Raw genomic sequence first — 26,670 nt, 5'->3', positions numbered from 1 at the left:
AAAAAACAAGTGCTGTCAAGCCTCAAAAAGGACACAAAAGCAAAATAGCTCATATTACTTTTTTTCTGAAGCTGAACACACTCGTTCAAACTTTTGTCTAATGGAAAAATAACTATATTCCGGTTTGGTATGACATAAAGGTAAACAATGACATAATTTTTCATTTTTAGGCAAACTGTTCCTTTAAATGGAGCATCACAATGCACGGGGTGGAGGAGAAAACAACAGAAGCAATTTTCTGTTCGAATTGACCGTAAGGTTCACGTCGAAGTCCATAAATTCCTGTGCATTCCAAAGCATGAGATTACTTTGACAGGCTGTTTGTGAACACATATATTCGAGATGATGGTCCTGAAATGCCCCGCGGGCTTCTCTGGAGATGGGCTTACCAAGCACATCACATGGAACACCCAGGGGGTTTAGTGTCAGGACCCTCCAGGTGAGCTTTCCCTGGGAAGTGATGTATGATGTGCCGCTTCTCTATTCAGAGAAAGCAGTCAGGGGTCCCTGTGTGGAGCCGGCTGTACTTGGCAGCCCTGTGACTTTAGAGTTACTTTAGGCTTTATCTCAAAAAGAAAAGACCTTTACACACAGCTCATACTGGTCACTGCATTTTCACATCAATTTTGAAGGGTTCAGGTGCAGTCCTAGTATTTTACATCTGCAAGTGAATGGTTACACTCAATATCATACCATTTTTCAAGAGACATTCGAAAATACACCTGCAAATGTTTCAAATCTATGAAGCACTTTGATTATTTTTGCTTCTCGTCTTTCTTTTAGAACGGCTTTATTTGTTGACATTCATGTCACCTGATGATTATAGAAGATTTTATCAGTGTCAGAAAAATGTGCCTTGTAAATCAAAGATTAGTCTATTTTTATGAAGTCAGGCAGTGGAAGACCTAGTACGGAGCCAGAAATGAACATATCAATTGAACTTCAGTCTTCTGAGAATGATGATTAGATGATACGTTTTTATTTTTATTTATTTATTGGTATACACGCTGATATTGGATATATGATCACGATTATATGTCATCCTCTAGCACTAAAAATGGAAATAATATTCCTTAAGTCGACATGAAACGGAAGTCGCGATAGTCTTTTTTCCCCTTTGTGATGTAAATCCAAATGAACCAACTTTTCAAACAAGAGAAAAATGTAGGGTGAGACTTGATTTTGTCCATTGGGAATTGATTGGATCGATGTGGTTTGCTTTTGCTGTGATCTCATTTGAGTGACATGTTGTCCCACCTTTCACCAGTTGTTCTTAAAAATGCTGTATTTTGTGTTCAGCAGAAGAAAGGCCCGATATACTCACAACAAAGTTATTTTTCATTCTTCGCTTAGGGGTAAATTTAAGTTTGAAATACGTGAGCAGCGATATACTGTTAGCGAACATCTGATGCCGCCCACACTGATGAGAGCAAAGTTGATATGAATATGTAAATATGTGCGGCACGCTTTCCTCTTAATAACAAAATAAATGCACAACAAAATTGAGAAAACAGCAAGCATTTTTTTTCATAAAGCATAAGAAAAGCATCTGATCATAGCCACGTGGATATGTTTGAACGAGCTCTGCAATTCGGCACTCTAGTAAAGTCACGTATAGCACTTTATACAATAGATTCCTTAAAATCAAGCAGCTTTACCATATTAAACATGAAAAAAAAAACAGTGTCAGTGTCTCGTTTCATCAGAAGTACAACTTCATTTTTTACTATAAAGCAGCTCTCCCGTGTGTTCATGTTTTTACTCACGGATGTCTGACCTCGACAGACTGAACAGGTGAAATAATGCTGAAAAGATTTCCATGTGAAAGAAGGCGAAGCCTCCGCACACACCCACCTATTTTAAGTAATTGCCACGGACCAATGGTTGTACAACTTCAAACAATGTTGTACAAACAATGGTTGTTTCGAACTCCCAAAACGAACTCCAAACAAAGTTCGTTTTGGCCTGATTGTGTTGGAAATGACATCACATCAGTTTGTTCTTCTATTTTGCTAGAAATATATCGGGGCCTTTAATTAGTAAAGTATATTAGCATCCACATCAATGCGTTTTGTCATCTGCTGTTTTAAATGCTTGAGATTTTGATCAAGATAGATTTTGATTGGAAAAAAATCTTTCTGAAAATGATTCCAACGATATAATTTCTCTGTGCCGTTATTGTTATAGTTGTGGTGTGGACCGTCCTTGGTGTTAATGGGTCTTAAGAATGACTTTGTGAGTTGCTGTGCGCAGTTGTGCAAAAATTACAACAGACTTTGAAATGCACAGTAAATTATTTTAAACCATAAGAGCAAAATCATTTATTTTTAACACATTTTTTTTTTTGTCTTTCACACGCTATGTAATGCGTGTTGAATTTTGTTAGTCAAATTTCTGCATAACTAAATGTAAATTAGTGCCTCAATGTGTTAAAACAACATATACACATATTCACTCATTTTTTTTATATACAAACATCGTACTTGCTGCTCTCATGTTGTGCTGTAGTTTTTTGTGTAGCTGACATGCTTCTCCTTAACAACATGCATGGTTGAAATTTTTGACATACTCGCACTGACCATTTATGCGGCAGTATATTTACTGAAGCTTCACCTTGTCCACCCATCTGGAATTGGAGCCCTGAGCTTGACAGTTCATATACACAACTGACTGCACCACATTACTGTTCATACAGCACCAGGCTCAAATCATAATCTTCCTGACTAGGAGAAAAGCAGTGGTCTTTATTATTTAAATGGATTCAGACCGGGAAGAATGGAACGTGATTATACACAATCTGTTTGCAGAGAACACCTGGAGAATGAAGCACGCCTGCCCTTATTAACGTCATCCACACAAACCCTGGACTCTGTCTGCTAACAAAGCAGCTCCACATTGGCCTTAATCACTGTCAGTTCTTTTTGTCTAAGGCATTCCTTTGCCAAAAACGCTAAGTGACCCATCTAAATAAAGGTTATGCGGTGATTGGGAAACATAATGCAGCTTGTGATAGAAGTAAACTAAGAAGGTTCTCCAAGTTACAGCGATATAAGAGCAGTTCCATTTTGATGTCTAGTTTAATTTTTCCTAACTAGCAGGTGCATTCAGAATCTGTCTCCCTGTCACACACTTCCCTGAAGTAATTTTTTCTTTTTAATTTACTGAAAGTCCAAATATGCCTCACAGAAGTAATAAAACTTCCAGGAAATCCCTATGGACAAAGGCATCCAGCTATCGCTGTAGCTGAATAAAAAGAAGATACGCTTTGACTTATTAAACATGAAGATAACAAACACACGATTGCGACAATATATGGTTTATCTGTCTTCTTCAAGCCATCTCGGGTATTTACATAAGAATACAGTATATTTATAATGCAATGCTAATCTACATAGCATTAATTAAAGTATATAATACTACAAAATAATATACTGTTTGCCTCATTCTGTGATAAGAATCCACTTCAGATCCCAAATGGAAGTTATTTCAAACACTTGACTGATGTTGTGAAGTGAATTTGGAGTAAAAACATGTAATGTTTGGCGTGTTTTGCTTTTCCAATGCACATCATAAGTGACTTAAACTCGCAAAGCCAAATCGTGATTTCGGTTTAATTTCGATGAATCGTGCAGCCCTAATTTGCTCCACAGTGTATTGTAGTACATTATAAAACAGTATGCAATAATTGCAACATGTTCAGTGAAAATGATTATATTTATTAAAATCGTAAATGGATGATGCCTTATTGGGACATTACTTGTCCTAGTCCCTAAAGCCCACCCCTACACCTACCCTTAACCCTACCTGATAAACACTTTATTCCTGTTATTAAATACCCGTTTGTCACTTTATTTCAACTTTTTTAACATTTTCTTAATTTTTGTTCTCCAAGATGATATGCAAGGGGAAAAGGGAGACGAATGTGGGTTTAAACTCGGGTCGGTCTCGTCAAAAGCTAACATTACTCGCCTTACTCTCTTGCGCCACTTATCCTGTTATTAGCCAGGTTTCTTTTGTAATTGTGTCTGGATTAATCAGACAATGGTGGGCAGAGTTAGTGTAAACAGCATCTCCCAACAAGGCGGGCTATTTGCACTTGGTGAAAATAGACACTCTGTAAAAAATTATTGGAGCTTTCAAGATAAAAAAAGAATGCAAAAGCACGGTAATGTATAGGAGATGTGTGCTATATTCCAAGTCTTCTGAAAAACTGATGTTATTTGAAGAAATTGAAGTCATTATTTATTGACGTTCTTCCCCTCAAGTGAGCTATTAATTGATGGAACAATGAGTCAGTCGAGACCTGGATCATGTGACTCTTTTGAAACTCCATTCTTTGTAATTGCATAGAAAAAAAAGACGAGATCAGTAATACAGGTTTGGAGTAACATGGTGAGGGTGAGTAGATGGTGACAGAATTATTGAGCAAACTATTTCTTTAAAGCAGAGTATTGCTGCCAGCCAAAGTGCATGTCCGTGTCTATGTTTTTCTTCTTTTTCACAAAAAGGGACAGCACAGGCAGGCTGAAATTTGTTGAGAGGGAACCGGTTGTCTGGTGTAGTCAGTGTAGACAAGCGGAAATGTGTACCCCCTCTCAGCAGCCTCCCTGTCACGCACTTCCCTGAAGTCTCTCTTTTGCTCCTCAGAGTACTAAGTGTCCTTAGGGGGTTCTGCGTAGGGGCCGGCGGGACTTTTCGTGGTTATAATTCAGAAGCTTGAAAGTTGGTGTCAAAAGGGGCTCTGCATTTGAACAATGAACAGACGATGCAGACCATAGACGCTGATGCAAAAAAGACTTCTTCCCCTAAAGTCAATTTTAAATTGGCTTTGCAGCCCATTTACTTCAATGATGTGACAATTCAGAGTGAAATGGTATATTCAATAAGGGGAAAAAAAGGGCGGGAAATGATTGGAACCTGATTTTGTAAAAAAAACAACTATTTTACAAGATGGTGGTTTTTTATGAATTCTTATGGGTTTTTTTAACCCCATAACCGCACGCTTAAACCCAACCAGCAGTAAGCAGATTGTACATAAATGTATAAATGAGACTGAATTCATGCGTATTAGTCACCAATTCGCCAAAATGTAAAAGAGAGGTTGTGTTGGCTATTTAGTTATTGCCGGTTAACATTATCCATTAGATAGCCTGGGTTACCTAAATATTACTTTTATTAATTCTACATTAATTTAAAATTCTGATAATAATTTAAATAACCCTTATTTAAATAATAATATGGTAACCCTTTACAATAAAGGTTTCATTAGTTAACATTAGTTAACTACTTTAGTTAACAAGAACTCAGAATGAACAATACTCCTATAGCATTTATTAATCTTAGTTAATGTTAATTTCAATATTTAATAATACATAACAAAGTTTTATTTGTTAACGTTAGTTAAAGCTCTGTGAACTAACATGAACAAACAATGAGCAGCTGTATTTGTATTAACTAACATTAACAACGATTAGTAAATACATTAATAAATGAGTAATAAATGTATTGCTCATTGTTAGTTCATGTTAGTTAATATATTATCTAATGAGACCTTGTAGTAAAGTGTTACCAATAATACATTTCATTGACATTAATTGCACTGATGATTCGTCCACACTAACAGCAAGAATATGCATTAAGTATTTGCTCAGTTATGATGTAATTGTTGAATTTATTTCCAGATTTAGGGTATTAATAGCCTTTCTGATTTATAACGAGCATTTGTCTTCCTATCTTCACTGTCTTTCATTTGTTGCAGAGTAGCGGTTAATGACTAGGTGTTGAAAATGCTGTCTTTTCCAGACAGAGTAATTAATTGGTTTGGTTGCAAATTAGCAAGCATCTCTTGCTTCAGGAAAGACTCCTGCCTTGATAACAACCAGGTGCCACTGCAGAATACAGCAGGAAGGCCATGTATCTGCTAGCAGAGGACGTGCAGCGTTTTGATATCATGCCTTGATATCAACAAAACAACACTTTTTTTCACTGTGCTTGTTTATGAAGAACCGCTGTGTTGAATGTGGGTTCAATTTATTCCTTCAGTTTGATTATTCAAGCCTTTTGTGAGATTGTTTTAGTTGCCTCTTCATCTACCATACAATCTTTATAAGGTAACATGAGAGGATGGTGTTTCGCATAGTACAAGGCTTTAATACAAATATTGAGTCGAATGGAATTCCTGAGAGAATATAATAGAAAGAGCAGTCGCACTTTTTTGATTGTTATTAAATTGGTATTTGCGATAACTCACATCTCCTAATATGTGACAGAGAATGTGAAAACATTTAAGAATAATATTTTCTTATAATAATAATAAGAATAATATTGATCTCATTCCAAATTTTTCAACACAAAAAAGCTCAAAATTGTCAATCAAAATGGACAATAAACCCAAATCTCACATTCAGATCTGCCTCCATCCAATCAACAGTCCCCGCACCATGTTTTTTCTTTTTCGATAAAACACTCAGATGTACGTCACAATACAGAACAAAACTTTTGTTACTTTTTTACTGGTTATACACTCTAAAAAAAAGGTTCTATATGGCTCCAAAAATGGTTCTTGGCTCATAATCATAGGGGAACCTTTTTAAGTGCTATATAGCACCAATTTTGGTGCTTCAGTGGTTCTTCAGCGGTTCTTCAGAGGTTCTTCACCGGTTCTTTGACTAAGGTGCTATGTAGCACCGCTAACTAAGGTGCTATATAGCACCGCTACCATATACAGAACATGTTAAGATATGGTGCTATATAGCACCAAAAGTGGTTCCTCTATGATTACGACGAAAAAACATTTTTGGTGCCATATAGAACCTTTTTTTTTTAGAGTGTTGTGAATGTAAAAACTAAGATGGTTCCATTTTAGACTTGTGACAGCACTTCAGTAATCCTGCTGTCAAGTGTATTCGTAAATGATCGTATTTTCAAAATGAACGCATATGGAATCCTCCACAATGTTGTAATTTCCAGTGGGAAATTATATTTTATTGAGCCCTGATTGTCTTTTTGGGGTTTGGAGGCGTATCAATTAAATACTCATCATGATACAGGCAAATTGGTCATGATAGAAGTTGTAATTGTGAATGTATACCAATTACATTGTACTAGGCTTATCAACTTAGCACATTAATTTAATTTATTAATATAAAGCATTTTGTCATGAGTGGGAAAAAATGAACCTGCTTTTAACTGAAAACACCAGTGATATGCTTACATTCAGTATGTAAATACAACAAACTGTTTTTTGTCATGTCTGTTTAATGATATGCTCGTCAGACACAATAATGTCTTTGAATTATGTTCATTTCTGGGCTTTTCTTAGTAAATGTATCTTATTAATAAGCATATCATCTAATTAATTTGATTAACATTTTTAATTGATTGACATCTCTAGAATGCATTTTTTTATTGAATAAAGCTAAAGCTTGCCAGTAAATACGACTCGTAGCTGGATTATGGGCTGACTTGGTTTGCCATTTTTTTATCATTCATTGTGCATGGAGCACAAGAATGATAAAATATATACAGAAGTTAACACATCAGTTACACATATTATGCATATTTTGTCTTCATTTGTTGCATTAGAACTTAACACATCCTGTCTTTGTCAGGAATTGAAATAGAGAGAATGAAATGTGAAATTTCATCTATTTTAATCTGACTGAAATGACTTGAATGCACATCACGTCGTAATTATGATTTCTGAACTCGTAAGTAGGGTCTTCCCAGGAGGTCTTCAAGGCAATGCTGTCTGTGAACATGCCAAGCTGAATCCCGCTGTGTGGTTTGGACCACCGCGATGTGTTTATCATGTGAACCCTATGCCAGGCTACTGACAACCCTTGTTTGGCAGGGGACTCAACCCTCCACGCCCAGCTAAACGACCCGAAGCTGGTCTGGAGAGCCATGCTTAGTTACTGAAGAATCAGCTGTTGACAGCAGCTATTTGGGGACTTCACCCCTGTGGCTTTGGTGAAAACAACAAGCGCAGGGGCTTTGGAACATCAGCTTCCAGTCCTTGATTGTTAGAAGAGCACAAGCTCACACATACTCACAGTCCCCTATGGATAGGGACCTTGTGTTCTTGCTGCCCACGGTATGGGTGTTGCAGCCGTACAGCTGCAAACACACCCATCATATCCAGATGACCGAAACACTGGGCCGCAAGTGCAGCTGTGACTGACCCTACAGTGAACAGACACAGGGCGGGTGAAAGGAATGTTTTTTCCATGACTTGTTTATCCTCCAAGTATTTAAAGTGACCCACCCAGGGGTTGAGAAGTTATGGATACAAAACAGAGTCATTTAGTAGTCTAATTTCTGCTAAATCTAATTGTAGGTTTCTCTGCAGTATGAGGCAGGTTTCTGCAGAAATGTTTCTGACTCAACAGCCGAATTGCTCATTGAAGCGCAAGGCCCGTTATTTATTGGCAAGCTGGTTGCATTCCTCTGAGACCGAAAAATACAAATTACATGCATGCAGACGCATCTACATGCATGCGCTGGTACTTAGTATGCACTGGGGCTGGTTGATGTATATGCAAATAAATCAGTGTTTCATCAAAACTCAACTCAACTCAACTGTCATTTATGTTACTAAGGTCTGGCATGGAAAATGAATGGCCAAATGACATATATTAAAATAATTTTGTAATAATATACACTGCCCAGGCTGTTTGCTTAAAGGGTTAGGTTAGTTCACCCAAAAATGAAAATTAGCCCATGACTTACACCCTCAAGTCATCATAGGTATATATTACATTCTTCTTTCAGACGAATACAATTTTGGAAGCTAGTTATTTTAGTCTCTAAAGTTTTAAATATGGATATTTTTCTTACACAAACGCGCCACTTCGCTTCAGAGGGCCTTTATTAACCCCCCAGTGCCGTGTGAAGCAGTTAGATGATGGATAGATGCACTTTTATGGACTTCAAAAATGACCCAACAATTCACTGCCATTATAATGCTTGGATTAGCCAGGACTTTTTAAATATAACTCCGATTTTATGCGCCTGAAAGAAGAATGTCATATACACCTAGGATGATTTGAGGGTGAGTAGATCATGGGCTAATTTTCATTTTTGGGTGAAATAACCCTTTAAGAGTCAATGATTGAATAATTATTGCAGTGATCATTATGTTTCTAGCATGTTATATGTTTGGCAACCGTTCTTCTAGCCCTAACTGATAACATCACAACATTTATTTCCATCAAGAGGTGCATCGATTTTGATCGATCCAGGAGTCCAGCACTCTGGTAAAGTCTACTTCAGCACATCCCAAAGACTTTCAATGAATTTAAGGTCTGGAGGTGCCAATTCTTGTGTGAAAATGATTCTTTATGCTCTCTTCCAACCATTCACAATTTGAGCCTGATGAATCTTGACATTGTCATTCTGGAATATGGCCATGTGTCTTCCTACATGGTTGTTTAAGAAATGAAAAGCTACATACTCCATCAGTTAGGGTCAGCAGAACTGTTGCCAAACATATAACATGCAAGAAACATAATAATCACTGCAATAATGATCCAATCATAGACTCTTAACCATTTGCCTATTTAAATCCAAACAGCACCTTTTCTTTCTTTTTATTTTTTTTTTTGACCGGGCAGTGTGTTATTTTAATTCTCTACATTAATATGATATTAGTGGTGTCAGGCTGTTAAAACAGGCACAAATGTCTCATACGCCTACACTGTGCAATACTGAAATAAACGAATAAATAATTTTGCTGGTAAATCTGGTTTATTGGGTAGTTTTATTGGGATTTTGGCCACTTTTCAGCTGTTCAGTCTGGAAACCCAGCAGGTTTTAAAACCAGATAAGACCAGCCCAAACCATCTTAGACTGGTTTAAGCTGTTTTTTTGTGTGTGTTTTCTAGGAAATAGAATACCATAGAGAGGTGGGCTTTAAAAAAAAAGAAAGAAAAAAAAAAATATATATATATAATTTTTTTTTTTTTTATAATAATATTGAAGTTTTTATTAAATAAAATGTTAAATAATTTAATTGAAAATAAATATTCCATATATCAGCCAGCCCTGGTATGTGCCCATCTCGAGTGTGTATCCATCCGTACTAAGCACACAAACATGCGTGCGCACTGATAAGGTGAGCATGCAGTTTGCTGAAATACCAGCGCTTGTATCAGCAATGTGTGTTTGCACTGCAAATAAGACTTAATAATGTTGCTGGCAGATAGAAGCATCTTCAGGGCCAGGGTCATTCTTATTTTGAAAATGCGCTACTCTCTGCCACCATTTATCTATTGTATAAGTCGAGAGAGGCTAGGAACGTAGAAACTGCATAATCCTTTATCAAGTCTACGTTTCTCTCCTATTCCTGAGTTCTACGATACCCCTTAGACCTCAAATGCACATGTAATTGGCCATGTGCTCTTTTCTAGCATTCAGTAGCCTCATTACTTCAGCTTTGGGGAACCCGCGATCTTGATGATACTGCGAAACTATATTGGGCCCGATTCTGAATTTTAAAATACTCTGTTTGATCTGGTAACATATTATTATGAATTTCTGTTGCTGTGGCATACTCATTGATATGTGTCTCTTTCATTTTCGTTCAGATGAAAACTGGGATGACGACCAGCTCTTGGGCTTTGAGCCATGCAATGAAAACCTGGTTACAGGCTGTAACATCATTGATGGGAAGTGTGAATGTGACAGTGTACGAATATGCAACAACCCATTTGAGTTCGATAGCCAGGAAGCCTGTCAGACGGCCCAGCAGAAGATTGAAGGTACCTCATATTTCTCCATTCTCATTATCTGTTCTCTCTGTCTACTTCCAGTGTGAAACAGACTTGTACCTGCATGCGCATGTCTTTCTGCAGTAGTCATAATGTCATCATGCTATTTAATGCATCATGGATGAGTTTCATCTTTATGTGTTTGAACTCTCAATTGCTTGATTTTGCGAAAAGGGCTTTATAATAAGTCTATGTACAATTGTTGTGGGGTATATTTCATGAAACATTCATGTTATTAAAGATACTGAGAATTTGATGCATTGTTCTTCCATGCATTCTTTTTAATTATCTGTAATTAGGTTTGCTGTTTTGAACGGGCTTCCTTATCTGTTTTGAGAAAATCCAAAAATAATAAATCTGAGCACTAATTTTCAGTGTCAATGAAGGGATGATTTAACATCTGAACTAATTTAAATGAACACATTAATAAAAACATAAGAACAATTTTATTTTATTTTGTTTTGTTTTGTTTGTTTTATTTTCTACAAAAAGTAAAGTAGGTCCTTTGCAAAGCTATTTTTTGTTCTATTTTAAACTTCACCCTAAATAAGAATACTTAACCCTAAACAAATACTTGTTTCACAAAACTTTTTTTCAGACAGCAACACATATTTTGCCTTCACTAAGCCATTGCATAACAATGTGTCTGGCATCCCTGGAGCCTTTTTTTTTTTTTTTACATAGTTGTTTGTTGTAATTCCCTTTCTTTTGTAAAGGGTGGGGAAGCACACATTTTCTTAGTGGCATTTTGCTTTTTTCAGAAGCCTGTGATTAAACAAACAAACAAGCTGATTTACTTGAGGCTGATAAGGCTCCTTTTAGAGCTATCAGAATGCAAATGTTGCGTTGAAAAATGCACTCCCTGATGGATACTTGCTCGCATTCTCTGAGCGTGCCTGTGCATTCAGGCTGAGATGGTGGCACACTGGCAATTAAACATAAAAATACATGCTTGTTATCACAACGGTCCTAGCAACGGGTGCAGGGCCTTGTTGTTTTATTACGGCAGGTGTGCGTTTCGTCATCCCTGAAGCAGGCTGTGGCTATTTTTGAAGGTTTACCCCCTGTTTTAGTTTACTAATAGGTACTTGTCATGTTGTTTTGACTAGTGCTTTAGAGTTGTTGCAGTTGTCACTTGTTTATTGTGATGTTGTGTCTAGTCTGCGATGTTGTTTTGCTTGTCTATTTGTAGAGTTGACAATTTGCTAGAGATGTTGTGTCTAATAGATACTTAATCCTCTTGATAAGAAGCTCGTGTTGTTGCTGTTTTTCAGTGTCTGTCAGTCTATCATTTTGATGCCTTTGTCCTTTAACAGTGTTTTATTAGAGGTGACAGGCTAATAAAACAGGCAAAACTAAATATTACACTAAGCAATATCTGTACAAAAACATAAAACAACCAAACAAAAAAAAAACTAAGCTGATTTGCTGGTCTTAGCTGTTCTCCTAGCTTGGTTAAGCTGGTATGTTGGCTGGTTTTAAATTGGTTTTGGGCACCTTTCAGCTGTTCATTCTGGGAAACCATCATGAAATCCTGTACCAGGCAAGTTTTTCAAGGAACCATGCAAAATAAGTCTTTATTAATCAATAATCTGCCCTGTAATCATAATGTGTCAAAGGTTAGGTTACACTTTTTTTCGATGGTCCACTTTAGACATTCTACTAACTATAACTACAACTACAACTACAACTACTAGTTGACGGTTAGGGTTAGGTGTCAGGGTTCGGGTATTAGAATAGGTTGACGTACTGTAGTTGCATAGTTATAGTCAGCAGATTGTCTTTTAGGGACCATCAAAATAAAGAGTTAGCAGATATTAAGCAGACAGTCTACTAATACTCTAATGAGAGTTAGTTGACATGTAGTTGCAAAGATCCTTATAGTTAGTAGAATGTCTAAAGTGGACCATCGATTTACCGCCGCTAGCATGTGTGTTTGTATTGGCTTTGTATGTAGGCAGAGGCACATTTTTCCCAATGAGTCTGTTTCAGAAGTGCTCAAAGTTTTGCACAGGCAAGCACCACTCATATTTCTTTCAGAAAATATGAAAAACAAAACTGTTTATTTTATGGTATTACATTTTAGTTTACTTAAAATCTGAAGATTTGTCACTACTAATACAGTTTGTTTTGCTCGTGCTAGCCCAAAGCAACAAGTTTTTTATAAACCGTTTATAGACACTACCCACCTATCTGGCGTACATGATACGCATTTTGTTGCTTGAGAACGTAATGCATTTTCTGACTGTTGCGTAAAGTTGTTTTTCTTCCAATCTCCTCATACATCTGTTTGCGTTCAGTGCCGTGAGGTGCGTGGGCCAAAGCACATGTTTTGCAGTGTTGTAATGGTATGCGCTCAGCAGTTATCATTTGCATAAGAAAAACATTACTGTCGTGATTGATCAACCTGGCCATCTTTTGTGTGTAGAGTCAGCAGACATTGTGAGATTTTATTGATTTCACATTAAACAATTGCTTCTGTCACACAGAAGTGGCGCCGTCACTATAATATGATCAGATTCTCTCATACTTCCACTTCTGCTGCTCTCTTTGCGCTGTTTGTGAAGGAAAGAGACAGAAGTATATTTAACCAACTATGCAACCAAATCAGAATCACCAGAAATATGGGCTTGTCCTTTGAGGTTATTCACCCTATTCAGCCCGATGGTAAAATGTCCTTCCTCACAAGGGAGTGTTTTGTATTTACGGGACGCTGGCAGGCACAAGGGCGAACGTTGAATAGATAAGTGCTATTGATATTATCAGAATGGGACTCATTTTGAAAGGTTCGATGACCTCTTGGATTTCTTTAGCCAAACTGCGAGGAGTGGGGTTTGTCTGAAAGGACAGTGAAGATTGATAATGCCGTCGCAGTGCCCTCTTCACGGTTCCCTAACGACATCTATAGTCTCTGCTACCGTTGCTACTCGGGAAATCAATCCTCAATAAAACCGTAATAAAATGTTGACCTTTGATGTCTAAGTAGATTTTCTCTCGTCACCAGACCTGATGGAAAGATGTTAGTCTTCGCATCAGCCCTAGTATGCCTCTTAAACGGCATGTAAAAAGGAAACGAGTCATGATAGTTCCTTTACGTGTCAGTCCGATGCTCTTTTCTAAGCGGGTGGTTCTTAGCCAGAATAATCTCTCTATGTGAGACTAGAAGAATGACCTTAAAAGACAGATTTTTCAGATACTGTCCAAATATATAGGGACAGGTTGTTGCACAGAGACATTGACAAGCTTTTCAGATTTAATTAGCTTCTCCAGTCCATTTGCTTGGATACTTACACTATGACATATTGAGGAATTCAATTGTTGGCCAACCAGGGTAGGCTCACACAGAATCTGTGGCCCTTGGCATATTTTTGCACATATTTAGGGAGAATTTTGGTCAAATCTGTTAAACTGACAGTAGGTAGAGGTATCGTCTATGTTTTTATTTACTGTACAATGGCCCAAAAATGAAATCGTATGATACTGTCAGATTTGTTTGCTGATTTAAAATGTCATTGAAATGCATGACAAATAGCGATTTTCCCCATTCAACTACTGAGGATGGCCGCTGAACTTGTATGGCCTTTGTTAAGATGGACGCTGTGAAATGACTTTGAAGAGACATCAAATCGCAGACAGTATGCCAATCATGTGTATTTGTAATTTCGAATAATTTAAATTTTACCACGGCAGAATTTGATAAAAAAAAAAAACAGTAATATTGTTAAATATTATTACAATTTAAAATAACTTTTTTTCAATTTTAATGTTTTAAAATGTAATTTATTATTGTAATGGCAAAGCCATTTTTCAGCAGCCATTATTCTTCAGTGGTTTGGTGCTCAAGAAACTTGACGGAAACTTTGCTTATTAATATGTTTGTGTAAATTTACATTTTTAAATAAATTGAAATTGAAAACAAATGTTCACTTGTAAAGTGAAAGGCAATTTTACCGTCAACCTGAAATTGATTGGCTAAACAGCAGTAAGGGACTGTTTTGGAGCTCTTTTAGAGAGAGCCTGTGTTTGAAATTAACATGGAGGTGAATGGTAGTCTTCCACTAATCCAGTTTAGACCTCTGACCTAGAGGTTGCAGTAATATGGTAAGTGGATGAATGCACTACTTTTAGAAACTGTCGCTTGAAAAGATATAACTTGAAATGTTGCCAGATATGGAAATAGAAAGCTTATTTTGTGATTGTGTGTGTGTGTGTGTGTGTGTGTGTGTGTGTGTGTGTGTGTGTGTGTGTGTGTGTGTGTGTGTGTGTGTGTGTGTGTGTGTGTGTGTGTGTGTGTGTGTGTGTGTGTGTGTGTGTGTGTGTGTGTGTGTGTGTGTGTGTGTGTGTGTGTGTGTGTGTGTGTGTGTGTGTGTGTGTGTGTGTGTGTGTGTGTGTGTGTGTGTGTGTGTGTATAAAAGAAAACCTGTAACCGTAGCAGGTAAAAAGAATTAGGGGATGGAAATAGGCCTATCTTTTTGCAGATGGGAGTCTGCTATGTTTTCTTTTTATGGAAAAAGCATTCATGTTCAAGAGAGAAAGTGAGTGTGAACAGGAAGTTTTGTTGTGTGGGACTCTGTTCTGCTTTTACTGTTGGATTTCTCTGACCCAGCTCAGCCAAAGCACATTAAAGGAAATGCCAAGCATTCTTGCAGTCGAGCTGTGTCTCTGCTGCCCTGGCAGGATTACAGTGGAGAATATTTGTTCTGGGGAGCCGGCCATGCTAATTGCAGGCCCCGTTGTATGCAGGGAGAGAGCAGCCTCTTATGCCAAAAGCAACATGTTTCTGTTTTAACAATGTCCTGTTTTCAAAGAGAGCGTGGGGGGTCGGCCGAACCCAAGAACGGAATGCCTGAAAGTACTGTACTTTGACTTTCCCTGTTGTCCCGTAGAGGCAAACGCAAAGGCATTCAGCTGTTTGATGTGGAACATGGGCAGAACTCCATGTGTGAGGGTGTGCGCACCATGAAGAAACTGCTACTAGTTGAAAAAAAAAAAAAATTCAGTTATGGATGAGTAGGGTTGGATAATATGGCAAAACATTTTTTTTTTTTTTTCTGTTTTGGACAATATTCAAAATATGTCAAAATATGGATGTATTTACTTAAGTCAAGTAAAAAAATGATTAAAGCCTTTTCATAAGGAAGAATGATATTCAAAGAAATAATCAAAACAAACAATATTTACTTGTTTTATATAAAATAATGCAGTGCAAGGACTTCTGTGAATATTTAATGATGCAAGTACAGTTTTGAATCAAAGTTTCAAGAAGATAAATCAAACTTACTCTAATGCTATTTTTGCTACTGAAGATATATGGCCAAATAAAAAGTGCATTCAAATAAAAACAACATATATAATTTGGCTGGTTTCAGGTTCACCTGCCATCAATTCTGTCAGACGCAATCTTCAAAAGCAGCCGGACGGAACACAGCGGAATGAAACCGAAAGCATGGGTTTCTCATGCTTTTTTTTAGTTTGAAAAACACTGTTTTAATCTTGGCACGACATTTTAAAAGTGCAGACTGTGCCGAAACATGTCTGTCTGAATGTGTATGAGGGTAGAATTAAATTTTTAATTGAAACAAACTTTTGTGGGAGGGATTTGCTCATGCCAGCTGTCTAAAAGCACAGCAAGCTGTCAGCACGCTAATTAATACACAGCTTAATTCTTTAAACTTAAAATTTACATACTGTATATATATAAAATATCATGTTTTTTTTCTGTATGCGTTAATTAATTATTTGGGATGGCAGACGGTAATTAATCTCTGTGGTTTTTCAAAGGGTGCAAAAATATCCACAGCATTCTTGCGACGTGTTATTTTATCCTCCCCTGACTTTGGCAGTGGTAAATATTTGAGGACAACTGTCTGTTCAGCACGAATGTGTTCTTCCTCTTCACAGGGGCCTAGATTTAGAGCCGATGCGGCTTTCGAAACTCGCTCACATCAATCTATCCAGGCGTCTGGACACGCTAGACGTTGTGAGAACCAGAGCACCACCACATCGCAAACAGGTGTTAATTGGATGCGGCCCTGTCACATCTACAGGGTCAGCTCTACTACACGACATGAGTAGTTTCCCTTCCTTCCCCTGAGGCGGAAAATTAGAGGTGTTAATATCATTGATTCCATCACCTTTGCCATGTGCAGTTTTCTGGTAGAGACCTGTCACTAGACTTCCTTTAGAGCTTATCGCCTTTAAAATCAAATCTTTTTCATTTACCTTGTAAATAAATCTTGTTTGGGAGTTTAGTGGCATGTTAGCTGGCCTAGGTGACCGTGACATCTTGTCCCCCGGGAGCAGTTTGAGGAGCTTTGAAGGATTTACACTTCGACTTACAATTGATTAATTGATTGCGAGGTATTTTGCAGCACTGTCACCATATACTGACTTATCATTTGCTTAATTTATCTTGTTCCCCCCGCAGCATCACCAGTGTCTTAAAGTATTGAAGAATTTATAAAAAACGAAAAAATTAAATACCTTTTTATGACAGCTTGTAAAATATGGTGTGACTCCCCACAATTTTTATATTTATGAATTAATAACACATGATATTTAAAAAATATAATAAAAAATAAAACTAAATGTATATAAATAATTGACCTTGAATTTAATTAAAAACTAAAAATATTTTTTGTGTGTAATAAAACACTGTTTGTGTAATAAAGCAGAGTGTACGCGCGTGCGTTGTGCATCCGCCAATAGGCCCATATTATAATGCGGCCTTTAAATAACACAAAAATACTGCACTATTGACATTAGACAAGGTTTTTGTTGGTCAATGTCGCAGTCGTTTTCAGTTGGCTCAAAAATAACAATGCGCCAACAATGCACCTGAACACACCTCGTTTTCAGACCATGGGCGTTTGCTATTGGACATGAAAATGATAACTGTGTCGGGCTGAAACTAGCAAAAAAAAACTTGCATTGCACCGGGTGTGTGACAAGGCCCATTGTCTCAAACTAGATCATCAGATTCTCCCAAAACCAAATGTTTTGAATTATGCTTTCCACATTAATTTTATAGCTGTATACTCTTACTTTTTCTGTTTTTATTCTTTAGATTTCAATACGCTGCAGAGACCTCCTGAGCTAAGAAAGTGAAATATCTGTGTGTTATCTGTGTGTTATTGTTATCTTTGTGTAGTTGGAACATGGAGGCCACCCCCAGCAGTGCTGTGACCCAGCCAGAGCTGTGGTGAAGCCCAGTGAACTACATTCCTTTATGATCCAACACTACACAAAAAGGGCCAGTGTGCCCTTTGTGGTTGGACCAATGACAATCGAATTACATTATCTGAAATGACCATTAGCACAGTGGCCTTATTCCAATAATTAATCTATTATCATTTACACAGTCAGTCCCCAGCGGTTATTACTCTGCTCCCTACGTTCATTGTATTGACAGCTCTGCTGGTGTGGAAGATTTCAAGCCTCTTGACACATGTAGGACAGGTCGGATGTTGACACGGGTCCACCAGCCTGGTTCATCTCAGCTGATTGAGAGTGCTGCTACTTCCCAATGATGGATTTCATGGGAAAGTGTGCACAGCTAGAGTTGAACAAAAATGGCACTTCGTTCGGAATGAAAGCCTGTCAAATTAATTTTAAATGAATACTTAATATAATGTGTTGAGAACACTGGGAGTTAAAGCTGTTTAATTTAGAACTAACTGTAGAAAAAGCCACATTTGTAAAACAGATCTCTAACTTTAATTTCTGTTTGGATGATCAACACTGTCATTGTAAATGCAGAAAAATGCAAACCTCATGTATGCTTATTCTATTAATGCACCCATTTCTACATTGCTTGGTAACTAAAGGTGTGGTCACTTACAATATATTTTTGTGGACAAAACCAAGTCAATTCAATACCAAGTGGTCAGGAATTTCTTGTAAACGATTTCCCCATGCAGATTACACATCAGGTTCAAGTCGGTCATGGTCAATATTTTGATAATCTGACCACACCTTAAATGGTCTACACAGTTAGGCTAACAAACTATATTATTTTAATAACTATTACGGTCACACTTTAGATTAGGGTCCAATTTTTACTATTAACTAACTATTAACTACGACTTTTGCCTCAATAAACTCCTAATTACTACTTATTAATAGTTAGTAAAGTAGGAATAAGGATGTAGAATATGGTCATACAGAATAAGGCATTAATATGTGCCCAAACAGTCAATGTCCTAGTAATATGCATGCTAATAAGCAACTAGCTAATAGTGAGAAGTGGACCTTCAACTGAAGTGTTACCATTATTACAATAAACTACAGTATATACATTTTTATGAAGGTTTCTACATCCATTTTCTGAAGAAATTGTTCTGGCGTCATGTTAGATCTACATACACTGCCACAAGTAAAAAGAGTCCATCCTCATGTCTCTATGATATTCTTGTGCCGAAACATGGCAGGTTTCCATGGGTCCCACAATGGCCCCCAGTACAATGCTTTATGTAGCCCACTCCCATATCACTACCATATTCTGATGTGGACATATGACCTCACTGTGTTTAAGGGGTTCCACAAGAGACCTAGGTGGAATCAAAAGTTTACAAGAAATAAAGTTTAAATTACCTTTTTTTGAAAATGGGCCTCAACTACAGTCATAGATAAGACTTACAGGCCCTGTTTAGATCTGGTATTAAGATGCATTTTGATACAAATAGACGAGGAGGACACATTCCCGTTTACATCTAGCGATTAAATCAGTCTCTTTTGTCCACTTTCAACCACTTCTGTTCTGATTTCATTGAAGGGAGGATCTATGGGCGGGTAAATGTATGGGCTTTTTGCAGATCTTTCAATCTAATGGACGAAATAAGCTCATGCAATTTACATAAACACGACCGGAGAAAACCGAAAAACACATGGAGAGCAGTAGGCCGCAAGACGCCGCCGAACGCTGTGAGTGCGTGCTAGAAATCAGGAATGGTGAGAGAACATTGAGCTTGGTACGTTTTTCATCTTCAAACCAAACTTGGGTCTCCAGCCAAAGTTTAAAAAAATTTGGTCAAATGCGTTTTCGGGCTACCTCTGGAAGTGGTTTAAAGCGGACAAGCTCAAAACGTTTTAGACCCCATTTCCACCAGCCGTCCTCTTGTGATCCGATCAACCAAAATGCATCTTTAATACCAGGTGTAAACAGGGCCACAGATATTTACGCAGAAATCCAGGTAAATCATACTTTTCTCCTGCAACTGTATTTAACTTTGTTGTCTTTTATTATACATTGCTGATAATGTGAAAAGTTTTTTAAGTATAGGGCAAGTATGCACTTATGGCCTTGTGTAGCCTATCTCATCAATTTAATGCCACACATCATCTAAGGGGAATCATTTTAAACTTTCCTTGACAGGAAAGGATAAATTATGAACACCTCGAACTGCTCTTTTAAAAGTCTGACATTTAGACTGACACTTGCCTAAAATCATTGCCTCCTTTACAGATAATACATTTACTTTTGTCCATTTCTTTCATTTCCTGTAAGAGCTTTAAAACTGCTGCGTTTGTGATAAGCTTATTTCCTCGTGATTTCAGCCTTAGGCCAACAATTACTCAGTGCTGAGGTGGGATGCAACGGCTATAAACTTGAAATGGCAGATGTGATGATATTTTAAAGGGAAGTGAGGCGTTTTGTTTGTAAGTCAATTGTTGACATTCTGGTGTCCCTGTGGTGTCTGGCAGTAGATGCTTGGTCTGAGGGTTTGGTGTGGTTCGCTGATAAAGATGAATCACACTGCGGCCCGTCGAAGCGTGTCACTCGTTTGTCCTTTAAATTGGTAAAGATAACACCGAACCTTTAAGGAACTTTTTTTCTCTCTCTCGCAGTCACTCACAGCATGGTCCTTGAGTGTTTTTTGCTCGCTCTATGTGTTTTGAGCATTTGAACAGATGGTGTGAGGAAAACGTATATGTGGGACAGAGCAACCATGTCAGTATAACAGAATGATTTCTGTATCTGCCATTTTACAGACACTCTGATTGTTGCTTTGGTGAAGAGGTTGCATTGTCAAATTGGTAGGAAAGAGGAATGATACACATTTTAATGTCTTGAATCTGAATGGGGATAACAGATGAGACACTTAGGGCTTCAACTAACAATTCATTTTGAGTGCTTTATCAATTATTCTGACAGTTCGTCAAATGATCAATTTGGGTAAAATACAGAAGCTGTACTTTTTCAAATTGTCGAAGTACTGAAACATTTTCTACATTAGTTACAGTCTTTCCTCAGCTTCTGTTATATTTATAAGGATTACTAGAATATAGTAAATAATTTATCATCGCTGCCAACTTTTGATGATTTTGAATATTTAGCTTCCCGATCATTATGAACAGTGCCGAATCCTGGCATAAATACTATTCCAACAGGATTCATTAATTTGAATTACAATTTGTTTAAATAGAATGCCTGCCATTGCATGTACTAATACAGGTGAGTTGAGATCCCCGTCCTTTTTGCTAAATTGTGAATGTCGGAAGTCACAACGATCTCATCTAAGTCATGTGCTCTCGATGTTTGCATCATCAAATCCATTGAAATACACCAGACTTTTGGTTTTGATTGTTTTATTTGTCAATGGGTTATAATTGAACATATCCATGCTTTTTGTTTGATGTTCTTTATAGATATTTTATTCATATTTTGGATTTCCATTAGAATTTGGCACACCTGGATTTAAAGGAAAAAAAATCCTAATTTTACAGACATCCACTTAAATGTAAATACATTAGTGGAATTATTCATTTGTTTGTTCACATTTTTGTTTTTGTGTTGTGTTTTATTTGTTTGCCAGTGGGTTATGATTGAACACTTGAGTGCTTTCTTGTTTGATGTCTTTTCATAGAAATTGTAATATGCACATTTTTCATGGTATTTTTCATTTTTGCTAGCTTTTTGTATATTAACAACAGTCAGAATTAATAAGATGTGTTAAAGTTGTTGAATTGTTGCCAACTATTGTAAGCTGACAGGGTTTAAATCTGTGTTTACTATGCTTCCACTCTTGCTGTGAAGTAATTGAGGATGAATAATACCAATAAATGATATTTTATAATCTAGTTACTGAACAGGCCGGCGGGACTCAAAGTACCATATCAGGTCTCGCTCTCTCAGAATTACGACGCTGATCTCATTTGTTCGGGACATTTGTTTAATGTGCTTTTTTTACATTTTAAATATTTATTGCTCACTTGTGCTTACCGCTCTCAGCTGTTCAAAAACTGATGCCTTTTTGTGGTCTTCAGCAAAGGTGACTGTTAGATCGAAAAAAAGCTTTGTTGTTAGAGAGTGCCCTCCGCCAACCCATTTTAGCTCTGGAGAGGTCAGTGCTGACTGTTTACAGTGTACACAGAAAACTCTGAGCCTGTGTTTGTGTGTGTGTGGGTTACAAGGAGAAAATTAACCTTTTTTTCCCTCAGAGCGCATAATTCATAACCAAAGTAACTGCGAGGGGAGAAAACATGAAATGTGCATAAACAAGGGCTTATTGTTCTCCGATTGCGGAAAGGCCCAGTGGGTCATGTGTCGTTTTGACTGGCAGTCTGGCTGAGAAAGAGAGGTTGTTGTGTCATTGCAACAAAATTTCATTGCAGAGAAGAAAAAAAAGGAGGAAACATTATGTATATCTTCGTCTCAGTGAGCTCATTCTAGAAGAATGAAGGAAGCAAGAAGTTTGAAAGGAAATTTGGGCCCCTGATTCAGACGCAGAGAGGAACTTGACATGGTTCACTTCAGGCTACATTTGATTCCGACAAAGCAAGAGACAGGAATTGAAAGCTCAGTTTATTCTTGCAGTAATTTACCGGCATTGGTGTTTTTACACAAGATACACATTCAGTAGAAAAACAAGCAAAGATCTCATTGCCACATACATTGTGGAACAACATTTAAAGCACAAATGAGGATATTTTTACAGACTTTTCGTTAAACATAGTAAAGAGCAGTAAGTATTCTTCAAAATTTCTTCTTTTGTGTTCCACAGAAGAATATATATATATATGTGTGTGTGTGTGTGTGTGTGTGTGTGTGTGTGTGTGTGTGTGTGTGTGTGTGTGTGTGTGTGTGTGTGTGTGTGTGTGTGTGTGTGTGTGTGTGTGTGTGTGTGTGTGTGTGTGTGTGTGTGTGTGTGTGTGTGTGTGTGTGTGTGTGTGTGTGTGTGTGTGTGTGTGTGTGTGTGTGTGTGTGTGTGTGTGTGTGTGTGTGTGTGTGTATTGCATGTATACATGTATGTACATTCTTCCTTAAAATACTACTCTTGAGAAGGTAGTTTTACTAATTATTTTGTAAAAATTCATGATGTTCCTGTAAGAAGACAGCATTAGCAATCTAATGGTTATGTTGGCTTTGTAACCGAATATTTGTTGTGGATTTATCCCGGAGAGCATGTTACGACTTATCGTTTGGAATGTGTAACATGCCACAGCTTCTTTAATTGAGCTTCTTTTCATCATCTTCTCTCTCTCAGCGCCTGAATTCATCTCTCACTCTCTGTACTCTCTTGCCTCATTGCCTCTTTACACACAGACACACACCCCTCGCAGTATATTAGTATTGGACTTGAGGCTACTCTTGAGTCTGGAAAGCCTGAACAGTCTGATGAAGGAATGTCACTGTAGGCGTATGAGAGAATGCCCTGCTGTTGGGAGGATTGGTGTCGGTATTAGGAATAGTGAAGTGAGACCTTCACTCCATAATAAGCTCCATCCTATTATCACACAAGGCTGGGCCCTTAATCAAATCTATTGGCCACAGTAAAATTTCCTGACAAGAATGTAATCTTATATCACCCACCCCGGGTACTGAATTTTTTTCGTACTGAGAAAATGTAGAACGCTTAGCAAATGTCTATTGGTTTATCATGTCAAACTGGTATATCACCTACCCCTAGCCCATACAATGGAAGCAGCCAGTAATTGACAACTGTATTGAATTTAAGACCCTTCTAGAATTTGGAAAATAGCTGCTGCCCCCCTAAAGCTCTAGTAATGTTCCAAACTACTGTACATATACCCTAAGGGAAAATAGTCTCCTTGTCTCTTTCAATATTTCAATACTTGTGATGGCCCGGCTTTCAATATGACTGCCATCAGTAAAGGTCAACAATATTGATTCACTGCAAGACAGGCACGAATGCTAGAAATGCCACATAGCTAACTGCAGATTTCTCTGTGCAAAGCTTGTACATTAATGAGATCGACTGCTGAGAGTCTTTTTTTTTCCAACTGGCATCCATCTCAAATACTCCTTGTAACAGGTGAAATACGAGCGCTCTAAGAGTCTCATTTATCCTAGAGATGTTATTCTGAATTGTAAGGGGCCTTTTTTGTGATTCTTATCCTTCCACTTAACCACTGGTCTCCAAGGGAAATGCAAAATGGCTACCATTCCTTTGCACCAGATCAAGGCACAAAAGAAGCACATCAGATACTTTGAATTGAAATGTCAGATATAATTCTGTTTCATTTTATCTCTTTTGTCACAGAGAAAATGTCAAAAGGCTCTGTGTTAAACAGCTGGATGTTATGTCTTTGAATTTAACCACCAATATGACAGTTGAAGTGTCTGTTTATTGATTTATCTACTCAGAATTTAGAATTTGCTCATTAGGTCTCCATATGCCAGATTTTAAGAAATATTATGGTCATTATTTTTTTTCTCCTGTTGAAGTCAAGTCAACTTTATTTATATAGCGCTTTTAACAATGTAGATTGTTTCAAAGCAGCTTTACAGTGTTAAACAGGAAAATAATGCAGCATAATTTTATTCAGCTGTATAGCCATTCTGGAGAAAACGCTGATGTCATCAGTTCATTTCAATTATCATACAGTGACAGTGTGGGCTTTAGATCAATAATTAGATCAGTAATTTAGTTTATATGGTTAATTTAGTTTATTAATTAGATTTATTTCGATGTTTAGTTGAAAAATTTAGTGTCCCCAACTGAGCACGCCAAGCCAGAGGCAACAGTGGCAAGGAAACCAAAACCCCATTTGGTGACCTAATGGAGAAAAATAAACCTTGGGGGAAACCAGGCTCAGTCGGGGTGCCAATTCTCCTCTGGCCAATTAACAAACAGCGTATTATTATTATTATTATTATTATTATTATTATTATTATTATTATTATTATTATTATTATTATTATTATTATTATTATTATTATTATTATTATTATTATTATTATTATTCTGGCAGCTTTACAGGTCAGAGGTCATAATAGATCGGAATATTCGAGGGACCGGAGCAACATGCTGGAGACGGGTTTATTGAGGATGATGTTGATTAAATAATTATTAAAGTGCAATATTCGAATGATCGGAGGCAACACGCTGGAGACGGGTTTATTGAGGATGACATATCGATTTAAGTATTATTTAATTGTAAAATTCGAACAATCGGAGTCAACACGCCGGAGACGGGTAGAACACAAATTGATTTTTTTTTAAATGTTGTTGCTGCACTTTTCCATTAATTAGTGGTTGTCGAGCTCCAGAAGTCCAGATATTTTTATTTATTAATATGACTTATATTCCAAGTTCTCTGAAATCGTATACCTTTGTGTGAGGAACAGATTAAATAAAGTAATTTTTCACTGAACATCTTGTCTTTTCAAATATATTAGCATATGCATATATTGCAATTTGTCATGGTGAGAATCAGTGACGTTTGGCATGACATCAAACCTGGATTGATGCATTTTTGTACATCAAGTTTGACAGAATTGTATTATGAACTGTTGAATTGTGAATGTTTCTGTAATATTCAGTTCTCAAATGAAGAGAAAAGCTTCAGGGGAAAAAATATGAATGCACAGATGTCCAGTTGTTTTAAAAAACAAACCTTAACATGATGAATAAAGACATGTGATTGATAGACCTGTCAATGCCACGCTTATCTGCTTGTCAGCTCACTCCTTCTTTCCGCCATGTCGGTTCCCGTTGATGTATGCATGCTGTGCGGCTGGCGGGTTTTTGACGACATGGGGCGGTACACGCTGACTCTGCATGCTCTTGCATTTGCTTTTTACCATCCCAGACCTCACATGGACACATCCATCACCCTTCAATCTGCCCTGCCAGCAGAAAGAACACAAATGGAAAAATGAATTCTTCCCTACGTTCTGCCACCAGTGTCCTTCATTTATAACACATATGTGACAGGAAGTGGGTGGATTAATGTGGGACGTCAAGGCTTGTCAAGGCTAACAGCTGAAGTTGTAATGCACAGAGGCACAGGTTGAAAGGGCACGTGGCCGATCGTACCCTGTACCTCCAGATCAGAACTCCACAAGCACCGTCACAAGAAGGGGTAAGCTTCAGATGAGACAATGGATGAAAGCCCAGTCCTAAAATTTGGAAGGGTCTAGTCTGACAGAGCCAGACTTTTGAGTATTGGCCTAAAATCTGGTCCACTCTGTAGCCTATTCTGGCCAAGAACTGCTCACTTGGCCATCTCACCAACCATCTGTAAATTGAACAATATATTGGTTTGCTTCTTTGTTTCTTTCTTTCTTTTTGAGATTGTGTTTAGGATGGGGTAAATCGGACATCAGTGACACCATAGTCTGATGAGCAACAAAGTGGGAGTTCATTTCACAATAATGGCAATCAATCTTAGTATGAAGTTTTACAGGTTAAAACTTAGAGCAGGGTTCCTCAAACTCAAAAGTGGCCTGAAAAGAGTTTAAGGAACCCTGACTTAGCAATGTTCAATTCGTTATCGTAATGCATTGCATTAGGTATCATTAACTGACATTCAACAATTTGTTCATAGGAATTTCTACAAAAAAAAATTTACATCCAAGCTTTTTTTTTTTTTATGGCAGCCAGTGCCAGCTTTTTTAATCAAAAAGAGTGTTTTTGTCAAAGACTACTTCCGGAAC

At 37.4% G+C, this 26,670-nt stretch overlaps 1 protein-coding gene across 1 annotated transcript in view; it reads left to right on the top strand.

The window, feature by feature from the left end:
* The window catches only part of crim1 (cysteine rich transmembrane BMP regulator 1 (chordin-like)), a 132,336-nt gene that overhangs the window by 4,509 nt on the left and 101,157 nt on the right, over positions 1-26,670 (top strand). Inside the window, exon 2 of the mRNA XM_079832987.1 lies at positions 10,587-10,760. Within this exon, the coding sequence (XP_079689113.1) occupies positions 10,587-10,760 (174 nt within the window). The remainder of the gene's footprint in view (positions 1-10,586; positions 10,761-26,670) is intronic.

This window comes from Gobio gobio (assembly GCF_949357685.1).
Source record: "Gobio gobio genome assembly, chromosome: 13".
NCBI classification, from domain to species: domain Eukaryota; kingdom Metazoa; phylum Chordata; class Actinopteri; order Cypriniformes; family Gobionidae; genus Gobio; species Gobio gobio.
This window is presented reverse-complemented; position numbering and strand designations above follow the sequence as displayed.